This window comes from Taurulus bubalis (genome assembly GCF_910589615.1).
Source record: "Taurulus bubalis genome assembly, chromosome: 19".
Classification (NCBI taxonomy): Eukaryota; Metazoa; Chordata; class Actinopteri; order Perciformes; family Cottidae; genus Taurulus; species Taurulus bubalis.
In genome coordinates, this window is record NC_136607.1 from 14,175,107 (window position 1) to 14,191,353 (window position 16,247).

At 39.1% G+C, this 16,247-nt stretch overlaps 1 protein-coding gene across 1 annotated transcript in view; it reads right to left on the reverse strand.

Moving 5' to 3' along the window:
- Window positions 1-5,995: 5,995 nt before the first annotated feature.
- The window catches only part of eng (endoglin), a gene marked incomplete at both ends in the record, with an annotated part of 32,172 nt that continues 21,920 nt past the window's right edge, over window positions 5,996-16,247 (reverse strand). Inside the window, 10 exons of the mRNA XM_079234985.1 lie at window positions 5,996-6,117; window positions 6,199-6,246; window positions 6,338-6,448; window positions 9,875-9,941; window positions 10,217-10,447; window positions 10,697-10,851; window positions 11,276-11,471; window positions 11,644-11,746; window positions 11,852-12,032; window positions 14,505-14,679. Coding sequence (XP_079091111.1) covers window positions 5,996-6,117; window positions 6,199-6,246; window positions 6,338-6,448; window positions 9,875-9,941; window positions 10,217-10,447; window positions 10,697-10,851; window positions 11,276-11,471; window positions 11,644-11,746; window positions 11,852-12,032; window positions 14,505-14,679 — 1,389 coding nt within the window. The remainder of the gene's footprint in view (window positions 6,118-6,198; window positions 6,247-6,337; window positions 6,449-9,874; window positions 9,942-10,216; window positions 10,448-10,696; window positions 10,852-11,275; window positions 11,472-11,643; window positions 11,747-11,851; window positions 12,033-14,504; window positions 14,680-16,247) is intronic.

The window sequence follows — 16,247 nt, forward strand, 5'->3', positions numbered from 1 at the left end:
ATGTTTTATATGAGCTATTCTCATCTGAAAAAAATATGATAAGAAAGCCCCAGAAGCAATATGGTTATACATCTTTAGGCAAACAAATGTGCTTTCTTTTGTTAAGATTTCCAATTCGACATTGCAACTTAACCACAGTCAACATGTTTCATTGGCAGTTAAGGCCACGCGCTAACAATTACCATCTACAGCACATTAGCATAGCCAGTAACATGAATGTGTGGATGTAATGAGAGCTGAGTAACACGCCATGATGATGGAGGAGACTTCCTGACAACAACAACGCAGTGTAATTGTTCCCTTTTTCCTCTGAAATTATATCTCTTACATTCAATTTGCAAAGACAGAAGGTTTTATAGAAGATATACCCTTGAAGCTCACAGTTCCATACTCTTCTGGCATCTGTTTCTTTTTTTGCATACAAAAAACACAGACTCTATGAAGCCATCAGTCCTGAAAACAAGATTACATTTGTATATTTCCATTTTATACTACTTTAAACATCTATTCCACTACACCTCAAAGTAAAATATTGCAAATCTTTTTCTCGAGCGATCCTTTTCTCTCGTGATTCACACCTACAGTTTTAAAGAAAAGCAAATACTGGTTTTGCCCTGAGGTCGTTGCATGCACAATGTTGCAGAAAAGAACATATTTTTCTTTAGACGTAAACAACCTGAATTGGCATTCAAGCAAGCGCACACACACACATAGCGGCACACACATACTGTAGACACACACGTCACATAATGTATCCTGCGTGAGGCCAAATGGCTCCATGGTCATATTTGGAGATGGCAGCAGCCTATAAACATGTATTGTGTGCTCTGGCTCCAGTCCTGAAAACTAAATTGAATTTGTATGTAAGAAGGAAAACTTGAAACCTCAGGAACACCCATAGATGGAAGAAAACACCATTATTGTCATCATTTCACCCACCAATAAAGGTTATATGAGTCATAACACCATTATAGTATGATGTCTTTGATTCCTTAAGCTTGTAGAGTTTCTGGTCAGTCATAAGGCAAGCTCTGCTGAATCAGATGAATGTAATACTAACATATAAAGATGGAATGGTCTGTGTTATGTGGTCTTAAAAAAATGTTTCAAGAGGACTGCTACATTTGATTTCATGACAAAAAAACAATTGAAAAATTAAGTAAATAGCCTACTTGTTACTCAGTGGAATCTAAGTATATTTACTCTGTTGTGTATGGTATTTCTATTTATTTGTATGTTTTAATGCTTTTCCACTATACAAAAATGAAATGAAATATTGTACTTTTTACATTAAATTGAAAGCTGTGGTTGATGCTAGTGTATAAAATTCGCTCCACCTTAACCAGCTGCAAAATAAAATGCTGCTTATGCATTAACACATGACTAATAGCATCCTGCTCTTGCTACCTTTACTTCAGTAAAGGATTTGAATACTTTGTCTACCGCTGATGAAAAAAAAATACTGCACTCTAAAATGTTCTATTTCAGTGAGGTTATGACTAATATGCAAGGACGAACAAACATTGTAATGATTCTTTTGGAGTCCTTGTTTTCAAGATCTAAAGATCCTATCTTCGAGTCAGAAACACTTGTGGTCCAATTTTGTATCTTGGCTCCTGTAGTGGGGGCTACACACTGTGACATACAACCTGGATTGCATGTCTGAGATCCCCTGTTATTAATCATTATGCTAAACCACGCGAGTCCTTTACTTGGGTTGAAAGTAACTTCTCTTTGTTGCCAATTTTATGATAAGTCAGAATGCCAGTGCTAAGGTGGAAGTGTCATCAAATCAGGGAGAGAAGTCAAGAGGAGAAGCTCACAAATAGCGTAGATGCAGCAAGTCATTAGGTGAAAATGTCATCGCAATTGTAGCACGACAAGACCAGTGGAATAATTGGGCATTTTCACTACCTCCATACAGCAATATTTCAATTAAACCCCTAGGCAAATGCAGCTTAAATACAGAATATCCTTCATTATTCCTTTTGTCACCATTAATAATATGTTTACGAGGGTGTGTATTTCATGCTATGTATTCTATGTGAGTGCTCTGTCAAGTGTGTTGAATAAACACTCAATGATATTACTTGTCCTTTGGGATTGTGGGAGTTTGTGTATTCCAACACTACATAATGCTTTAGGTTTACCATGAGGCTGTAAGAGAGAGACCAGACAACACAAAGAGCAATTGTCATATTCATTTTATTAAGATTATTTCAGACAAAACATATATTTCTTCAGAGACATCATAGAATTACATCAGATTAGTATTATCTCAAGAAATGGACCCATTTTAAATGGTCTGAAAGAAACACTGCACTTTATACTTGATTAAATCAAAGCAGACATTCTGACATGTTGTTAAGGCTTCAGCTTCTTTGGTGAGTAATTCAGAATATGGACATTGTTAAGAGATTGGAGCAAGGATCCGCTCACATAGTTTCTATTGTACACCTACACACAGACACAGATACTGTGCATGTGTGCACACACACACAGATACTGTGCATGTGTGCACACACACAGACACACACATATTTTGTTAACTGTGTAGACTGTCTGTGGGTGAGGAAGCTGTTGTCAGAGGTAACGAAGGGATCTGCAGGGTTAACAAGTGATTTAACTGGCAGCCTGTCTGATTTTACTGTCAGTGCTCAGACAGTATCTGTCAGTCACTGCGGCTGGTTTAACACAGCTACAGAATACCTGTCATTTAATAAAAAAAAATCTTAAAATTAAATGATAAAAAAATTCTCAATCACCACCACATTTTCACTTTTTTAAGTTTGAATATTCCCTTCACTCTACAAGTCCGTGGGCGTTGAATATTTCCCGAAGATGCTCCTCTGTGGCAAGACATTCTGTCTTTCAGAATGTACTTCCCCATCACACCCACTGAAGATAGTACAATGAACGCAGTACAATGTCAGGATGTCAGTATTGGCAGAGATATGTCATGTTTTTGGACAGCAGGGGAATCTTAGGGTTAGAGCAAAAGTCAAACAGGGGGGGGAACAACCCATCTTTCTGTCTTTGAGATGTGATGTGACATGCACTGTCTGTGACTACATTGTAATCAAAACTCAAATCTACATGAGAAGGAAAAAAACTAAAACAACAAAACAAATGGATGCATTTGATGAGTGCCATAATTAGAAATTGTCCCAGTTCTCCAAATACGTAAAAGAACAAAGCCTCTTAAGAAAATGATTCAAAGTAAGAACATAATACAACATTTGCACACAAATACATGGTAGAAAAAAAACTACATGTAGACATACACAAGTATTCATCATCATATTGCACAAATACTCAAGTGGCAATTTGTACTGGCCCTCTTTGTTCTCTGTCTCTACACAAATACACAAAGAAAATTCGGCATGCACAGAGGAGTGTACATGCACGCACACATTGAGCTAGAGAAGTGGGTAAGAGGCTACATAGCTCACATACAATGAGGAGACAGATTACAAATTACTTTTGAGATTAGGGTTTGAAGGTGAATAAATTATTTTAACAAAATCAGAAGGCAAGTGACTACTGGGAGTGTGAATATATATATATATATATATATATATATATATATATATATATATATATATATATATATATATATATATATATATATATATATATGGAAGAGTAATCAGTGTCATTGTGTCAAATGTATAAAGAAATGTTTTATCATCACAATTGTGGCCCTTGTGTCAAAGCTACGTACTATGGATACAAACTGCTTACTTATACCACAGGCCGTGTGATGGGAATATTGTTTTAGAGGTAACAGAGTGGCAAAAAAAAGAGGTAATGAAATGAAATTACATTTACATTTGTACATTGAAACAAATATTGGGTTCACGGATCAACCGTCACTCTACAGTTGTAGCCCTCATGAGTTATTATGCATCTATGCAGCTTCTGTCTAGCATTAGCACTGCAGCGGCTGATGCAGCCTATCAAATGTAGAGAGCAGAAGTTCATAATTTGAATGAGAATTTCACCCCTCTCAAATGACAGTTTCCATATCATTAGGCACGTCATGTGACAGCGAGAAATAAAACTAGAGTTAAATTTTTTTAAGCAGTCTTCATTGGGTTAAAGCACAACTGAATGACTAATGTATTGTTGCAAACTGTGCATATAAAATGTGGTCTTATATTGTTATTATTGATTATACTATGGAGTCCAAAAAGGCTGTATTCAGAGCTGGTGAGAGGGATAAGTGGGCTTGCAGGTGTTCAACTCAATACTCAAAGTCAAACTGAACTAGATAGATGTTTACCGAATGACCTATGTACAGCCCACATATCCGAGTGTGCCATTTTCCACATCGAAATCAGAAAGAAAGGAAATTCAGAAAGAAAAAGAAAAAACATACAATTTTACGTTCATTGTGAAAGCCTATTGTTGGTACCAACAGTTCCCCCACAAGGAATAAAAGTTTGGTTACATCGACCAATAACATCCATCACAGGTCTAAAAATGATTTCCCTTGTGTGCACTCATTTTTGAGGCTGGCTACATATTACATGCAAAGTCATTGAAAATGAGAAAGCAGGTTATACATTTAATACTTTCTGAAATGCTTGATCTTCAAATATTGAAAGAGTGTTACGGTTGATACACCATAAGCATTGGCATCTAGTTCATCAGGGGGATGATTCGATCTGTCTGGCAATACTTTTATATTTAGTCAAATGTGTTTTTGTATTTGTGTTTATGTATGTTACAGACATGGTTACAACTAATTGCCAGGCAATTGTGATGGACTGAAAATTCACATTGTGCAAAGGAAAAGTACTGGAATTCCCCCTCCAGGCAGACTATTTTGGGGAAACTCCACCTTGTGGGTGTAGCTGCATGAGAACTGATGTGAGTTTTGGTATTAACTCCTCATTAATGGTACATTACTCAGCTCTGGATACAGCCATGTATCTCTGCATGCTCTACTGTACATTACAAAAGTGATCATTTCTTAGTTCACATAAATATAAGTGGTTCTTTATGTATTGTGTCCTTTCGGCCATAAATAGAATTTAGAATTTTGTTGAGTAATTAGGAAAGCATGTATATATTCTCTGAAGGCCCTGATACAGCTATTGGATTGTATGAAAATGGCACCATGACGTTGTTGTTGAGAGCTACAAATGACTCAGAGGTCCACTACAAGATTCACCTAAAGTGACACAAAATGAAACAAAACTTGAAAAAGGCAGAAAGTAAGATCAATTCACCAGTGAAATCTTAAGTTTAAACTTAACTCTAGACTTCTAAATAAGGAGGTAGCTGTTAACTATTGACCTTGCACTCCAATTAAGACAAATAGCCCTTTAAGTGAGCAATTAATGAACAGGTTGTAGATTCTAACACGGTGAGCTTTTCAGTCTCAGAGACATTAGTAACTTTCTGAACTGACATAGCCAATAGCCCTTTGTATTTGTAAAGCTTGGATGTGAATGAGAAACAATTTTTCATCTGTTTTTCAAAGTCGGTCTTTTGACTGATTTTTTTTCCTGTCTAACTATTATTGTGCTGCCATCACACAAGCACAATTCATTGAAAGGAATGCAGGGAATTTCCTGTTAGCTCTTGGGGGATATGGTTTGTTTTTCCTGTTGCTCGGAGCCAATTTTTTTCTTTCTCTTGCCCTCTTTAACTTCCTGTCTAGGAGCTTGACTTTACAGAGAGGCCGCAGAGGTGAGCGTCAGAGGCCATTGATTAGACTTGTGTCATCCGTCACCCAGCATCCCCCCCCCGCATCCCCCCCCCTCCCACACACACACCTTCGATCCACCATTACAAACTCCCAGATCACATCCATTCCAGGCTTGGTAAGTCAAAGATGTGGGTTGTGCTTTTAAATGAGATTTGAAGGGGGCAGGGAAGGTAGAAATGCTTAATAAGCATTATGAAAGAAAACGAAAGCACAAAACCCATATAGGTGACTTTTAAGGGAGACAGGGCTCTGCTGGTGGTGGAGATTAGCATAATCTCATGCCATGCTGCTGGTCGGTGTGCTTTGGGTGCTTCCAATGCTTGCGTTGGCGCTGCTGTTCTCAGAGGGAGATGGGTTGGTGGAGACAGGTTGTCGTTTTGCTCCTGAACAGGGACATCCTTAAAAAGATGAGAGAGAAGCCAATGAGAACCTGATGAAAAGGAAAGCAAAGAACCAGAGAAGAAAGAAAAATCCCTTACCAGGTAGATTTGCTGCAGTTGAGCTAATGTCCAGTCCAGTTGGGTACCCTGAAATAAGCAGAATAAGACCATTTCAAATCCAGACGAATATCAACTCTATATTAAACCAAAAACACTATGTTGTTAGTCATATATTTACCTGTTTTAATCTTGATAAACCACAGTGCTCCAATAAGTAATACTCCAATCAGGAACCCTCCAAATGCAATGCCCAGAACACCGGGTAAGCCAAAATCAAAGCATGGTGGGGCTGAAACATATACATGAAAACGATGAAAAAACAACGTATGCAAGCTTCAGTTAAAGAACAACAAGCATAACAATCACAAGATGGTTACTGTTTATGCCAAGACAATGTAAAATACATTTGCAGATGATGATCCAGTTTGTGATGATGCAAGTTTTCCATGTAACAGATTGTATTCTATATGTACAAATCCAGAGATATATTATATGATACATTTCTCTTGGGAACAGCAAGAAGTTCAAGGATTTCAGCAACCTTTTCAGATTGGCTGATTTCTCCAGAGAACCGTAGAAAACAAGATGTACCAGTTGCCAGCACCACATTTTCTTGCAGTGCAACAGAACACCCACACAGCAATTGTACTGGCATGTCTCGTGAATATGTTTCAGGCAACAAATTCTTGAATTCAAGATGGAGTTTCCTGGCATGCACCAATAACAGTTTTTTGTTTTTGTATCCTCCTTTTACAGACATCGACCATGCAATGGCAATACATTTTGGACATAGAAAGACATGACTATGTGTTTACTGTAATGGAAAGACACCATGCAAGTTTGAAGTCTCTGAACCAAAACCAACAGCTGCCACAAAGGTACATTTTAAGTTGATGGTATAGATTATAAAACGGCAGTACTGAAAAACATATGCAATTTGTCCCAGCCATGGTCCTTTAATACTATGCTTTTCCCCTGCTAGTTTCCATGGCAATAAAAGAAAAGCCCATGCAGTAAATATCATCTCTTTTGCATGGTTAGACCTCAGCCGAAGTGAAATATAAAAAAAAAGAGTTGCTTATTGTCTCTGTTCTAATGAAACAAACTTGAATTAAAAACAAGTTTGACATTGATGTTCCATGTGCTGGGTTGACCCGCACAATGTGCTTCACTGCCGGCAAATGTAAAAATCAGCAGCTATGAAAAAGAATACGCCCTCAAATCGGCTTTGAAAGAGCAAGAGAACACACAAAGACTAAAACTCGCTCAAGCCCATGACACTGTGGCACAGACGTTACTAGCCTGGCAAGACTGTTCCAATTTTGCTTTGCCTATTGTGGTCTGGCAAGGCCGCAAATCAATTACCTTGAGATAGACGTCATTGCAAGAAGGCTACACAATAGATAAGTGACAGTGTTCCACCTTAAACTCAGCATGGAGGTTTGCGGCCAATTTTCAAGCAGACAAAGCATGCCAGATATTCCAAAATCACTCTTTAAACTTTTTTTTTTACACAAAAAGCAGTTTGAGGGTTTGTTTTTTTGTATTTGGCGGAATTAATTATATTAGTTGCTACCAGACTTCTTTTTTTATTATTAATTTAGGTATATAGGCAACACACACACACCATCATATCAATAACATGTGTTGCATATCAAGAAAAAACACTTGCTTTTCCTTCTGCTCTGCTTCTGCTACCTGTAGAGATCTTCCCACAAGTATTGAGCACATTTGGAAGAAACTAATCATCACCTTTGCAAGGGTTTCTCTCACCTGCCTCTGCTACCTTCTGGTGGAATGTACTTGGCTAAGAACAAAACTAGGTTTCATGCAACACAGCTCCCCTTTCCTGAAGCACATCGCTGAGAGGACATGAAGGACAGAAGACGGTGGGTTTGTTTTGTAGAAACTTGCCACCACTCTGCAGCTCATGTGTATTTCAATATGTGTATAACAATGTGCCACTGTAATGAGCCTAGATCAATTAATACTGATATCAGAACATAGAACATTTCAACTGAATTGGATGGACATTAGGAAAGTACGATGTATAATATTGTACATGTGACTCCATAAGGAACACTACTTTCATTCTGATTTTGATGAAACAATACAATATCTCCTGACTTGAACGTGACCCAGATTGCTGAAACAGGGACATCTTGTGGTCATTTAGGCCGACTGCATCCCAGACAGAACAACCCAGTTTGATGATCTGTGAGCGAGGAACGTTCCTTGACCCCGAATGAGCCAGAAACATCAGAGACACTTTTGTAGGCTTTCTCTTGAGACTTTTTTTTCCCTCTAATCAGTTGCTGTGCTAGTTTGTACAAGTGACGCTCTGACAGCAAAGCTGAATAAACAAGAGCAGGAAGCAGAAGCTCCAGTGCAGGTGGAGAGGAGGAGGCAGACTGCAGGCCTGGGCTGTGACTCCCTGGAGCCCTCTGTATGAAAACGTTCCAAACAGGAATGATTGCTGAATGGAGCACTCAGTCCGCCCAGCGAGGGTTCGTGACAGAATGCAGTCTGCGACTCCAGCTGATATAACCCTTGTATCTCTGACACTGGCTAATGAACGGAACCACACAAACACACTGTCCAAACCAACATGTTTCTCAACAACTGGCACTACATTCCTGTATTCCAGTTCCCAGTATCCATTTGTAATTGCATAAGTTAAAGAAAAACAGCACACAGGAGGACAAACAGGACACAGAAAAGGGGGATGAGTAGTTTAGTCTGCCGCAGCACTGGCATACCAATCTTTATCTTTCTCCTCTAGAAGGAAATGGAGGGTGAAGGAAGCTTAAAGAATAAACAAATCTATTATCAGGCTCAAGAAGCCTGACAAACTTCAGGTGATTCCCCATTTAACCACGTCTACTTCCTTTGCCTCTTTTTTTAAATGTAATCATTTGAAATGAATCATCTGTCTGGAGACTATTTTTCCCTTGAAAGAAAAACATCTTTCCTTTTTTGAGTCAACTGTGTTGACTGGTTCGACAATAGCAGCAGGTCCAGTGGCTGTGTTTGGACAGCAACACAGTCAGACCCCTTGGAAACACAAAGGACTTCACCCCCGTCCCAGAGGAGGCATTACTTCTGATTGTGGCCACAAGGTCAGCCTGCAGACCTTCCTAAAGGACGAGGCCCAGCCGGGCAAACCTCCTACTGGCTTCACTGCATATCCTGAGTTCACTGCTATGACCACCACCCGCCCCGCGTTGGAAATTCACTGGCCACGCACTAGATTAGTAATTAATTCCTGAGAACAAAAAAGGTGATTCAAAAGTTTAAGTTTGTCACCTGAGTGTTTATCTTTAGTGAATCAACCATTTTGGAGACTGGAGACAATTTATTTTGATCGTTTGTTGGTTGAAGAAAACTGAAAAAGTATTGCACACCACTGAACTGCCTATTTACTTCATTATATCATATTTATATTATAATATTTATACATTTTATAACAAATAAAATATATACATATATATATATATATATATAAATATGATTCACAAATAATCTACCACATTACATTATCAATTGCTTTGTACTTAGTCAGGAAAGTCAGGAACGTTTTGATGAGTAGGTTATTGTAGGAAAAAAAGAAACAAGTGAAAATCAGCTGTATCAATAGCTGCCCCTAATAATACATTTTGGTCCAATGAGGAGCATCTGAACTGGTCCATATTTTTGGAGTTTACACTGAACTCACTTGGTGGTTGCAGACACGGCTGGGTAACCTCCAGATTCCTCTTCACTCTTCCTCCATCTCCACATTTCTATCAAGGTAGGGAAAGAAAAAACAATTTAAGAAAACCCAAAAGGTCACTTTGTCACAAGACTGCTAAAAATGACATTTAAGTCTCAGCATTTTGATCTTGCTAGATATGTAGAGAGGCCAAGTCCCATCAAAACGCTCCCACCATGATAGATCTGCACTGACATTCATACAAAATATTCGAAAAAAGCAAGGGAAAGTTGTAAGAGATTTTTATATCCTTACATGCCATGTTTTATTTAAAATGCTATGTAAAGATAGTTGATAAACTCCTACCTCACTGTGACAAAGTTTGATGGAGCATTCCAGGTCCCACGTGGTGGACGTCAGCTCTTGGAGCTGATCCAAGGAGAAGCTGAGTCGGGTGCTGTTGGGACAAGAATTCAAGGAGCAGGCCTCTAGCATGAAGGACAGCTCTTTGATGACGGGGCACGAGTCCATGGAGCGCACAAAGCAGCTGATCACCTTGATGGTCAAGACGATATCTCCTATAGTGTGTACTGAAATCTACAGAAAAAAGATTGAATAAACATTAACAGAATGAAAAAAGCACAAGAATCAGCCGAGTGTGCTATTAATAGTTGTGTTTCAGAAAGAAAAACTGAATTGCACATCAGCGCATTAAACCCAATTTAGTGATTTTGAATGTTTGGCACAAACTGACCAATACTATTAGGTGCTAAACAACAGCCATGTTTGTGCAGGAGTTGTATTGAGAGACGGGAAATACAGCGAAGAGGATGAATGATTTCTTACCTCGGCATAAATTCTCTTGTCACTCTGCACCTTGGTGGAAGGATCCAGAGGAGAACGGTAGTCTGGGGAGGTGTATAACTGCATCAGCAGCAGAGGCATCTGATGAGGGACATTAGTTGTAATGGGAGTGACTGCTGCTGGTGCTGCTTCTATGACTGAAAGAAAAAATGGCTAAAATTACAAGAGATAAACCATGTGCATCAATTTTTTTAATCAATTTCTAGATACGGGGATAGTCGTCCTTTCTTATGCACGTTATGCTATTAAACCACTCTTTTTGAGGTCTATGCCTTGCTCAAGACGAAATCTTCAAATGTTATTGAATTTAGCAAAAAAGGCAAAGGATTTAAAGAAGAACTACAAAATAAATCATGGTCATGCAAATTGCAGCATAACACATTATGTGTGTAAAATAATACATTGAATGCAATAATGATGATTGGGAATATTACAGCAGTCATTATCCTCCAAATTGTTGCATTATGTAATAATACCATGCGTGGGCTGTAGCTTTTAGCAGTACTCCATCTACTCTCTTTGCAGAAAATGCCTCAAAGCTTTTACCTTTCATTATCTTACCTGCAGAGTTGTCTTTATTTCCAAGAACCAGTGAAACCATAGAGCCCTCTGGTCTCAGTTCAATGTAGCTGGTGAAAGTACTGGCTTTGAAATGATCTAAAGCCTTCCTTTGCACATCCTCTGCATTGTCAATGCCCAGGGTAACAGACGGAGGGATTATGTGTGTGAATGTGGGCAGCAGGATGTCATTGTTGGACTGGAGAAAGAGAAGACAAGTTCAAATAAAGCAGTAATGACTTAGAAACTGTCTAATAATTAACCTTGTTATTAAGTAAGCTATATCACACTATTGACAGATTCAGTCATCTCACATGTGGTTGTGAGATAATAAATAGGCCAACTTTCTGTGTGTCTATGTGTAAGCTTACACAAAACTGGGTGTGCTGTGCGTTGATGATGGTCCATGTGGTGCCCTGGGGGCCTCTCAGGAACACGCTGGTCTTCTTGGTGTCAACGCGAAGTGATACACTGCTGCAATATGAAGAATACAAAATTAATACGATTTTTTTTTTTTTCACAACAAAGATTGAATAACATTACATAAGATCGCCATGTCTCGAGAATCTCAAGGTTTACCGAATGGTGGAATTCTCCGGGATGTTTATGATGTGAAGCTCAGCTTCATCACCGGGGTTCTGTTGCTGTGGGGAGCACGATTTGAACAGAGAAGCCCGGGCTGCTGTTTCAATCTTCATAAAGTGCTTCTCGATTGCATCTTCATTTCTGAGTGTGCAGTAACGAGAGCCAGGTTTGGTTCCTGTAAAACCACAACGATTAATTTTCCATTATTGTTCATTCATTGGTTGCAAAACAAATAAGGACATTGCAGGGGAAATTAGGAGTAATACAATTATTCCTGCATGCATAATCTCATAACAGAAAAAGACAACAAGCATGAAAAAATGGACTGCCAGCACTTCTGTTTAAATACTTAATTGAAGAAATAGGGTAGTGGCTGCAATAAGCAATTACATTTTGTTTTTAACATTTATTCAACAGGGCAGTAGAGACTATTTCTGTTCAGTGGGGCCGATAACAGAAGTGCAGTTTACAGTGTTGTACTGTAGCCATCACTGGGGAGCCATAGCCCAGTCTGCAACAGAAGACCAAACTGCTGGGGACAGACACATTAGTACCTCGCCTTTCCCACGATGGGAGATGTTCCAGGAGCAGTCTCGTGAGAGTACACTATTCTCACTCAGCCTTTGACCAAATAATGCCGATGGATGGTTTACAGGCGCCCCCTGGGCCAGTGCTCAAATTGCTACGCACATTTTGGTTCAAAACACTATGCTGGTGATGATATATCCCACAGCACCTCGTATAACTCGAAACTAACAGCTGACCAGTGTGAAAGACACGACCGCAATCAGACTAGGACTACTTGGAACATCCTGAGATCCCACATTATGCTACAGACGTGATTTGAGAATTTCTTCCATTATGAAATCAAATCATTATTAGAATTCAAGCTGACCGCTACTATCATTGGATAGTGGACACTAGCAGCTTTTGACAATGTCCTTTGACATAGGAGGACAAGTACATTATTTGTGGCTAGAATTATGCTGAGTGCGGTATCACTTCAATCTTCTTTTAGCTACTTTAAGTCCTTAGCTGCGCCACTAGAATTTAATAGTAGCTTCCCGTAACACTGCTTAACAAGCCTCTTTTGCTCTGGCATTTCCATTCAATTTCAAATCACATTGAGACATTCAAGAAACCTGAGAGACATTTACATAATGTTCTCAAGCAAGATTTCAACTTGGCAACGCTGTGTAGTCATTGCACAAACTTTCAAAACGCCTACAACTAGGCCTACGCAAGTTCACACCTCAATGCGAGCCAAGGGGAATAACAAAAAAACGACTTAAAACGTTGCACTGCTTGAATAATTGTAAAACCCCTGTGGCCTATGAATCAGTAAAAACACAAGCTAAAAATAAGTGGCTGGTTGAAAACACAATTCAAATGATACATTTAAAAATGGGAAAATAGCGCAATGCCTTTGCCAGACTGTAACACCCTATAACTGATTGACGGGAGAAGACTGAAAAATATAATGAGAGGGATTCAAACTTAAATCACCTAAAATACTGTGACAAGACACTGGACATAAAAGCAGCTTCACCACCGTTCATTCTACCTAAACCCATGTCAAAGCTCATCTTTTGCCCGGACCGCCCGAAGGAGGCTTTATTAGCAAAGATCTGCGCTTGCATCGAGCATCCCGCTGCTACCGCTGCTGGTAATAGCAACCAATGATATCCTTTACTCAGACATGAAAGCTCACTTTAAATCATGGTGGTTTTTTTACCACCCGGTTCATCATCGGTGGCTTGTCAATGTTCAGGTATTTGTGTGTAACGTGTATTGTGAAGGGTTAAGTGAGCTTTAGTAGAGCTGCATATTTTGGAATATATCATAAAGCTCTTTTAGTTTGGCTGCAAACACACAACTCCACATGCTAGCTGATCAATATTTGCTGATGGAAAAATAAAAAATTAGAGGTAAGGTTGTTTAAGGCTACACAGATTCTCTAGTTGTTAAATCTAAATATTGATCATTCAGACATTTAGCTCCCTGCTGTATACGATAAAGGATTGTTAGGTACACAAAGCGCTCCTCTGGAAATGTCTAGAATGGTCCCACAGGAGACTTGTCCAAATCAGTATGGGCAGTCAGGTGTGTACATATAAAATGTGAAAAGTAGAGGAGAGACAATGTTTGATTTTTTAGAATTGCATTCAGCATCATAAGTACATAGACTTGAATGCCATATATTTCAGTAGACTTATATTCCATGATTAGTTTAAAAGGAGCCTTTGTAGGAAAATGTCCATAAGGCAGCTGGAGCTTGGCCCCCACACCATATTTTAAAACAGCACGGTGTCTGGTTCTGTATGTAATGCAGCTTTGCAGGATAATTGTTGTTGTTTGTTTCAGTCAACTCTGTACATAGCCATCATCTGAGCCTCCATACTGGGCAACATATGTTCTCGTTCATACTGTACTGCAATATAATGTCTTCCTAATTAGTAAATACAAATACAAAAATAAAAAAATGAGAATATAGAATAGGCAAGCTGTAGATATGCTTTTTTTTAATGCAATGCACGCTTCATCAAAGCACAGTGTTTCCTCAGTGAGAGATTTCACACACTTACGATAAGAGAATATAGTGATTCATTTTATCGAGAGAGCTCTGGAAACAAAAAACTACTCTCACCTTGTGTTCCCGTCGATGACATGGTTTGCAGATTTTTGACTGTGGTGAATGAAGTCACACCCCCAAACTTCTGTTTTGCCCACTTGATCAGCTCCTCATCTTCAGTCGGGAAGTCTTGCTTGTGGATGTTGTTGTGTTGACTACCATGAAGGATAACTGTGGAGTCATTGTTTATCTGGAAGGTAGAGCCAAAGTCAAGCCAATTAGTTTTATTAAAATACTATTTCCAGAAAGAACACAGTCAGAAGCACCTAAGTCTACTACAACAACACAGAATTTAGTGAGTCAGCTTTACATCTATTTATATTTACATCATGTCTTCGCACATTTTGTCATATCAAATACGTTTGCCCATCCCTCTAACTCTCTGCTACAACTGTTTTTACTCTCCACCCAACTCTCCCTCCATTCTTTGAGCAGGGTGCTGTTAAAAAAATGTTTATTATGGTTAAGTGTCCACGAGCCCAGTTGCACAACCCTGTTGGAGCCATGGTCTTTCCTTTGCTTCCTGACTGGGGCCAGGAAATGAGACCTTTTTTAGCTTTGTGCGTCACCATAGTCGGCTGGAATCTGGCTCCATACAAGGTATAAATATATACATCCATCCCAGCGACGAGACACTGCTGTTTCCTTGTCTGGGCCAGTGGGAAATAACGGCGTTTACATTAAGCCATGCATGAGTATAGATTGTCGATAGTAGGCTTTTAGACAGTTAGACATAATGTACTCAATAAATAAGATTTTGTCAACAGATTGTGTCCTCGTCTTCTTCAAAGGACCACAGGCTAAAGTGGAAAACAAATATCTGTATATGCACTCTACCCCTTGGTTTTGTAAAACCATTATGTCACTTTATTTGAGAAAGAACTGTATTTTCTGTAATTCAGCGTGTTTATGTTTATAAACTAAGAGTATGCTTGTTTAAATAATGAAAATCCCTCTCTCGGCCTGTCGAGTGTGACTGACTACTTGTGTGTGTGTGTGTGTGTGTGTGTGTGTGTGTGTGTGTGTGTGTGTGTGTGTGTACTTGCGTCACAAAGCGAGACAGAAACAAATGGTGAAAACCAAGTAAGCCTGAGGGAGTCACTGGTCTTTCTACATGAATATTTGATTGACGCCAGATCAAAAGCAGTGTGAAGGGAAAATAAAAGAGGGGAAACCAGTCACAAGAGAACCAGGCTGGGGGAGGGAAATAACAATGACAAACATATTAATGATTACTGCGGAATTGAACTCAGATTAGTCTCTGTGAAAGCGGCTTGATATTCTGCAGGCACACAGTAAAGTTCAAGGAACTGAAAGATGTTTTGAGAGGAAAGTGCATCTCTGATAGCAGGATATTACATCAGTCCGCCTCGGGATGGATGGATGAGTTTTTGATGCCAGGCTCATTCTTTTCCCCTCATAAATATCTAACATTCCTCCGAAAAAGAGTATGTATTTAATTGATGTTAGTATATCCTAAGTAAGTATATTCAACAGCATAATAAGTGAAATGCAGTGGAAAAACTTGCTTTTGTGACTAACAATTAAGTATGAAGACTCACAAGACTTTTCGATCAAAATTATGCTGACCATTTTCTTTCCATTTTTTTCCCCAACAACTGTGGACTGAGGCAAGCTTTTGAAGGCCAACTAGAGCTGTGATTGTGACACTGAGCCAAGCTGTCAAGCTGGTGACGTACTTTCTCAGATGCAGAACAGATGCTGTTTCTCTGACACTGCAATCTGCAGTAAAACACT